At 41.8% G+C, this 7,706-nt stretch overlaps 1 protein-coding gene across 1 annotated transcript in view; it reads left to right on the top strand.

The window, feature by feature from the left end:
* Positions 1–3,323: 3,323 nt before the first annotated feature.
* WASHC1 (WASH complex subunit 1) overlaps positions 3,324–7,706 on the top strand; it is a 31,916-nt gene continuing 27,533 nt past the window's right edge. Inside the window, exon 1 of the mRNA XM_082487085.1 lies at positions 3,324–3,490. Coding sequence (XP_082343211.1) covers positions 3,342–3,490 — 149 coding nt within the window. The 5' untranslated portion in view covers positions 3,324–3,341. The remainder of the gene's footprint in view (positions 3,491–7,706) is intronic.

Here is a 7,706-nt window from a genome sequence, read left to right as displayed (position 1 = left end):
TCCATGTGTAAGATACAGTTTATTTGCACCTTTGGTGTGTGTGTTACATGAAGGCTTGGCATCCATTGGGCAGGATGGACGAGCTGAGTTTTCTAATCTTCAGAATTTTGTTTTTATGCATTGCCTAATTCTGATAATGGAGCATCGCAAGGAAATGTGCTGCTTCCTTCTCAGTGTCAGAGTCGGTCTTGCTGAGTGACATTCAGTCTTTGCTTTCCTTCCTGACTTTTGTTGGGAATATTTTGAATTTTCCCTATTGAAATATTCCTTGTTCCTGCAGTTACTGTTATGGGAAGCAATTCTGCTTTCATTCTAAGCATATGGTCAGGCCTTTACTCAAAGTGTTTGTAAAACTGGCTTGTTTTTCCAGTTAGTTTGGTCACAAGAAGTAATAAATAGCAGCTGTAGCATGGGATTTTGCCTGAGTCTAGTCATTTAAAAGGCTGCTGCTGTTTTTCCTCTTTCTTGCTATAAATCTCTAATTTGTTACCTTGCACAGAAGTAATAGTCTCTTGTATCTGTTTCCGATAGCAGTTTCCACAGTCTACCACGTTTTTCTAATGTGTTTTTTTAGGAAAAATGAGAATCTGGAGCTCGTGTGAGAGGCTACATTGAGAACCTGTGAAACTGAAGTTTACTGACAGCCAAACTGTGACAGTTTGAGCAGGAGCACCCAGGGCTTTTTCTGCTTTGCCCCTCTCCTGTGTGCTCCTCGCTTTTCAAGGGACCAGCGCGTCCTGAGGAAGGCTGCAGCTTCTCAGTGCGAGGAAAGAAACAGTTTGGTCATAGCTAGGGGAGCGCCGCTTCTGAGCGTGAGCATCTGTCAGTCAGCAGCTGAACTGAGCTTGGCTTTAGAAAGGTCACTAAGAAAATTAGGATTGGTGAGAGTCTGTAAAATCATACTGGGGCTGTATAATCTCATCTGGCCTCAAGAGGTGAAAAGCTTGGCCTTCTCCTCCTGTGTGGCAGGATTACCATTACACAGTGATGGTTTTGATAGTGAAGAAAGTTTAAGAAGTTGCCTTCTTGCCCCTGCTTCCCACTCTGTTTCATGGCTGGGCGATTACCGCTGTTTATCTGGCTGCAGTAAATTGGGTCATTGAACTGATCTCGGTTAAAAATAGGCATCCCAAACATCAGCAGCATTGATGCAACAGAAGAGTTGTGACCAGTGGCAGAGAGGATAGTAAACTTGTTTTGCTGCCGAAGCCAAAGTATCTCATAACTGCGCACTTGCTGTGTTATTTGGTTGCTTTGTTCCCAGTTGTCAGTCAAATAGTAGATTTGAAAGGAAAAGAGTTCAAGTTTGGTTGCGGTCAGCAGATCAAAAAATGCCATCTCAAAATTAGCTGTACTCCTCTCAGATTAGCTTGTATGCTTTACAACTCTAAATAATAATTTCCTGCCTGCTGAATAGGCCCAGTCAAGAAGACTAATCAGTGTGCAAACATTGCCTCTAAAGAGCATGGATACAGAGTCTGGCTGCCAGTGATGCATGAAGTGAAACAGAATAGGTCTAGGCTTCCTGCAGCAGAGCCAGGTCTTCTGATAGCCGGGCTTGATTTTGCAAACTTATCTGTGGAAGGCCTCATAGGTTTCCTCCTTCTCTTACCTCCGGTATGATTGATTATTAAATGCACCCCCCAAAACCAACCAAACAAAAAAAAAAAACCCAAACCAACCCCACCCTCCATCTCCCCCCAAAAAATGACCCCAAGCCAACAGCCACATCGTATTTACAGAGTCTTTCCTAACCTGCTGTGGTAGGATCAGAAAGGACAAATCCGGAGAGGGTGGATGACGTTTCTTAAACATACAGGAATGGCTGCAGGCAAGTCTAATATGTTACCTTTTCATTTTGTGAAGCAAGATTTAAAGAATGTGTGAAGACTCCTCTAATTTTCACCTATTAAACAGTTGGTTTATGCTGTAGCTATCTATTCAGGCTCTTGTTTTGTGAATTTCTCCAGTATAGGCTGTGTTTCTGTGTTATTCTCAGCCTACTGTGCTGTACAGGCTGGAATACAATTTACACACAGTGGTGCTCCCTGGACTAGCTCCTGCAGACCTCCAAGTATCATGGAGGGAATGTTTTATGTCCTGAGATATCTCTGTTTCTGATAACTTATTTTTTGAGCCTCTTTTGTTTTGCTTCTCTTCAGCTTAATGAATATTTTCTTGTACAGATGAGCACTTTGCGTGATGAAACCCTGTAATGAGCAGCTGTAGACTTTTTTTTTTACAGTCTGAAAGAGCAAGACAGAGAAAACAAGTTTGAAGGGAGTTGTGTAGGCTTCGTGGCACAGTTCAGGCTAGAAAACTGTATAGACACTCTGCTCTGTTCATTAATCCTAACAGGGCTATCCTAACAGTAATGTGTTTGTAAGGTTACAATTTCTAATGTGCTCAGAGAAATTGATTTCATCTCTATACCCTCCTCTGTGTCCTGGGAACTTTTTTGTTATTTTTGTGACCAAAAACACGGGAGGCGCAGACTCTTTGGGAATTGCTGAGGGAGAGGTGAGCAAGGCCAGCAGAACGGAAACATGGGTGATGCATGGCTTCATGCATGCTTCTCCTGGCTGAACTATAGAGCAGTGGTATTGGCCCAGTGGCATCCAGGAGCACACATACTGCTCTGGTGCATGTGCTGAACATGACTGAAAGATTTCAGTGACTGTTTAGGTTTTATATGTGAAAGAATCCTAAAATAAGGAGGCTTCTTTCAAGATAGTTACTGAGGAAAAATCCAGTCACCAGGAGCACTCTGGGAGTCTCAGGATGGAAGAAGTCTCATTAACCTACTTGGAGCAAGGGCATGTGTGCACATGCATGCCCTGTAATTTCATAGCTGCTGTTCTTGGAAGGGAGCAGTGGTTGTGTTTCTTGGAGCAGAAGTGTAAGATGAAATACTGCGTTTTGCTAATAGGGTTGAATGACCTGAAATATATCCATCTGGAATATGAGGATGGGAGGAGGGGACAGGGTGATCTCTGAATCTTATCGCCACTGTGAACTGAGTTTGCTCCAAAGCATGGTCTTTGTTTTCAGCACAGTACTGAGCAGAGATTTTTTTACTTATCATGCAAAAACCAAAACTACAGTTCCCAAGAACATTCAGATAAGCAAGAGACTCCAACCTCACTGTAGCTGCATGATTTATTAAAAATCCAGTATGCCAACCTTACTACTTGTGCCTTTCTCCTCAGCTGACCTATTCCGTTGCAAATGCTTTCCTAAAATAATTAGGGGAGCAGAGTGTGGAAGTCTCTGAATAAAAGCTGTGATAAAATGGAAGTGTGTTTACTGTACTGATCTATTTGCTCTTTCCTTTAGGCACGATGGCTACAGTAGCCCAGAAACACTTTTTGGAAGGGCAGACCTACTCAGTCCCCCTGATCCAACCAGACTTGCGGAGAGAGGAGGCTGTTCAGCAGGTGGCAGATGCACTTCAGTATCTGCAAAAGGTATCGGGTGATATCTTCAACAGGTATGGCGCTTTCACATGGCGGTTGGGAGCTTAGCATGCAGCGGTAGGAAACAGTGCTGTGATAAGGTTGCAGCAGTGAAAAGGCATTGCATTGGCAAGCAACGGAAGTTCAGAAAAGGTATAAAGAAGGACCAGATGCATGTCAATAAAAGTTTATTGGATTTGGGTTTGTCAAAGTTTAGCATAATGAAGTGGCTGCAGTTAGCCAGAGGTTGTTATTAATTTTTTATTCAGTGGCAGACTCCCACAAATTGCATTACTGCTTCTGCTGCAGTTATCCTTTATTCCTTCTTGCTCATGTTTTAAATGGGAGACTTTCTTACTTAGAGTATCTAGAAGAGACATATTTTTGAGTCTTTATACTTGGAGCAGTGGAGTAGAAAATGTCTCTTTCATCTATGGGACTTACAAACTGTTCTCTCTGGGCTTCTGGTGTTTTGCACTTTGCTTTTTGTATGTTGGGAGGGGTGAGTGCGTGACAGGGTCTGTTCTTTTCAACACAGTTTCATAATCCATCTAAACTGATCTTTTCAGGGATTCAGCCTGGGCTTGCCACCTCTTGCATATCTTTAGGATTGGATCTATAAGACTACCTGTATAGCCGATCAGAGAGATTCTTGTGTTTGCCTGCAAATAATGGTGGATGGCATGGTGGGTTTTTTCATCCAGTGCCATGTTCGATATCTCAGTGCCCTGAGATGGCATATCGTATCATTTGTGTGGAAACAGATCAACATTCATCTTCTCATAGCCTGATTAACAAAAGCCCTTCCTTTTGTTTCAGTGGAGATCATGACTACATAGTTTGATTTTATTATGGTGTGAGCATTGTTTCTTCTTTTGAGTTTGTTTTATTTTTTTTTAAGGGCAGTCTGAAGATCTTCAATTTTTTTATAGTGGTACTTTGAAGAGCAGCCTCTGAGGAAAGGGTAGTCACTAAGGCTGAGCTCAGGTCATTGAGGCAAATAAAGGCTTTTCATTGGAATAGTCTTTGTTTGGGCAAGGGCTCCTGGGTAAGGGAGTGGGAGTGTGTGTAGGCTGGATTAGGTTGAACACAAGGTCTCATTTTTTTGTGTACTTCTCAGTATGGGAACTCTTCGTGCTATAAGGCTGGGAGAAGCCTTTCTAGAGCTGCCAGAAACATGTGGAAGGCATTTCTCAAACCTGGGACTGGTTGGCAGTGCTGTCCCTCTCTGTGGGGCAAATAAAGCTCCTGATAAAACAGAAGTGGTTCTTTCTCTAGTCTCTTTTTTCTTTTTTTTTTTTTTTCTCCTACTCACTGCTTTGTAATGCAGTACCCTATAATTTCCCTGGGGAGACAAGCCTGCTGTTTTGTATGCAAGTCACTCCTGAGTCCTGAACAGTGACTGTGATGCTGTTCCCTCGTTCTTTGGTGCACTCATGACTTTTAATTACCAATTTTTTCCAACAACAGAGGAGGCTTCATTGGGCTCTTTGTTTGCTTTGCCTTTCCTCTGAGGTCTTGGCTCTCTGATATAATTAATAACGTTTTAGTAATTATGCAGGCGTCAGATTAAAAGTTCCATGACCTTGGTTGTTCCATGCCAATCAAGGGGCAAAGCTTTCAAGGTGAGAACTTTGTCATTTAGTGAAGAGTGACCTTTTATCTTCCGTTTCCAGGAAGAAGCTGACTGTTCTGATCTGCAAAACAGCAGCTTGCAATGTTGACGGAGAGGAAACTTGTTCAGTGTGGCAGACTCAGCTGAGTGTGTCAAACTCATTACTTCAGTACTACAAAGATGCAGATGTTCTGGGGTTGTTTTGTGGGAACAGTTGGATTGGTACAGTGCTTTCGAGAGTGACACACTGATTTGTAATTTGCTGAAGGTGGAGTGAAAGAGTCTCTCTTACTTTCTATGGAAAGAGGAATCTTTCCACAACCAAATCTTTTTTCCATGTTAGCTGGTGAAAGCTTCTGCTTTGAGTTGTTGCTGACATGACAATTGAGTATGAATTGTTAAAAGGAACATGCCCATCCATTGTGTAAGGAAGGTGAGCTTTTTCTTTATTTGGAAACTGTCTGAAGGAAACTGTGGTACTGTTGTGGTTGTACAGGAAATACTCAATGGGCTAGTTAATGGCTGTGCAGAAGCAGCAGTGGTGAAAAGTGCCTGTGGATTCAGTCTTCTCAAGGGGACACAAGGAAGACACCCTTGCATTTGGAGAATTGGGAAGAAGAGATAAGCAGCTTTCATCCCCTTCCCCCTGATTTGGGGAATCTGGGAAATAACCGATGAGATAGGATTCTGCCAAGCTGTTGTCTTTCCAAATGCAGTCAAACAAGCTGACTTGCTATTAAGTTTAACTGTGGCAAGGTACGTGGTGAATGAGGCATTTCAGAGAGTTCTTTAGTTTGTAGAAAGTCAAGGGATATGCAGGTGCAAAAAAAAAAAAAAAAAAAAAAAAAAACAAAAAAAACAGGTAAACTGTCCTGTCCTCTTAGGAAGTCTTGGTGCTGATATCAGTACTGTGAGGAGTTCAAGAAGCTGCACATACTTTCTGGGCTTGTGTTTTGGAGTAATGGAAGTTTTAACCTTGTGTATGTTAACTGAATTCATGTAATTAATCTGCTGTGGAAGCTGCAGTAAAGATCAGATTCATTGCCTGTAGCTACTGAGATTTTAGTACATATGATTACTGCTTAAAACATAAATATTTTAATATAGCCAATCTGACATAATATCTATACAAGTTTAACTCCCGAACTTTTAAGGAAGGCTTTTGATATAGGTCACAGGAGGCAGAATGACCAATTTAAACACTCAATTAATCAGTAGTCCTTCATCTATTTGTTTCATCATTACCAGCATTTTCTGGGTGACGTTTTGTGTTGGAATCGTGTGCTATGGAACTCTTTTTTACAGGAATGTTGTTGTGATAAGTACTTCAGATAGGTCGTAGGTTTAGCTTTCCTGAGATGCCCCCCTGGTTAGCTAGTCTAGCCCTTTGAGATTTCTCAATTTCTGAGGAGAGTTTCTGTTGCCAGAAGATTTTAATAACCTCTAATATGTTAGTTCATTATTCAGAATATACATTCTTGTATAACAGATTAGTGGAAAATTGCCTATGCAAGTTATCTCATGGAGAGTTATATCAGTAGAAAGAAAACAAATACTTGGGGTTAGAACGTTATCATCAAGGTCCTCATCTCCTTTGCCTGTGGTTGAACCACAAGCTGTCCAGTATACAAAATTTCTCATCCTTGTGCTTCCTTTTTTCAGTTTAAGGAAGAATTTCTGGGTTGATCTTTTTAAAGATCATTATTCAGTGTCTTTTGCTTGTCTGGAATAGTATTTTACTAAACAGGCGTATCCTTCTTGTGCCTCCCCAGTTGGATTCAAATTAATTTCATATTAAATATTTGAAAAGGGCTTTAATATTAAACAAAGATTTAACTGAGAGCCACACTTCTGAAAGCGGTAGTTGGAAAACAAAAGCACTGTGGAGATGCTGTTAAGCATGGGGAGGAAGTCTGATAAGTGTGTGATTAAAGAAGGTAAGGAGTGGCTGGCTAGGCAGCAGAGCCTTAAGGAATGTTTGGGACAGGAGCGGGGTTGATATACAAGTAGTCCTGAAATTGAAAATGCAGACAAAACCCTTAATTGTGAGGTACGTTTTGGTGTTCCTCCTCTTATTATTACTGTGATTAGTCATGATGACCAGGAATGGAAATAGGTGACTGAATATCTCCGTAAGTATATACTTGATTTAGGAGGGCTATGAAATGTATTATTAAACACTTGTGGAAACTTGCAAAGAAGGGGTCTTGCCACAAGCTGTGTTGCGTCCTTTGTTGTGCACTGTGGCTCTGGGATGAAGCTTGGAGCTTGGACACTGCATTGTTGGCTGGCTGTAAGGGTTTGCTCTTACCAGGAGGAAAGCTGTACGGAGAGCTCCATTGTGATGGGTCACCATTCAGGTGACTTTACACCAGGACACTGGCTGTAGCACAGGGAATCAATTTTTCTCCAGTTAATTTGAGTGATATGGCTCTTGTTAAGCAACAAGTCACCTCATGGTACTTTGAAGTTGTCCCAGAGGCCATCTGAGAGAGGATGCTAGGTCTAGTTTAATTTCAGATACCTCTCTTGAGCGGCTGTAGGAACAGTCATTTGCTGCCAGGAAGATTAGGCAGAAATGGTGAGGTAAAGGACTGAGAGGGTGGTCCTGCAGACATGAGGACAGGGAGCATAGG

Source organism: Vanellus vanellus (assembly GCF_965231255.1).
Source record: "Vanellus vanellus genome assembly, chromosome: 1".
In the NCBI taxonomy this organism is placed as follows: domain Eukaryota; kingdom Metazoa; phylum Chordata; class Aves; order Charadriiformes; family Charadriidae; genus Vanellus; species Vanellus vanellus.
Note: the sequence above shows the minus strand (reverse complement) of the source record. Positions and strands in the feature narration are given on the sequence as shown.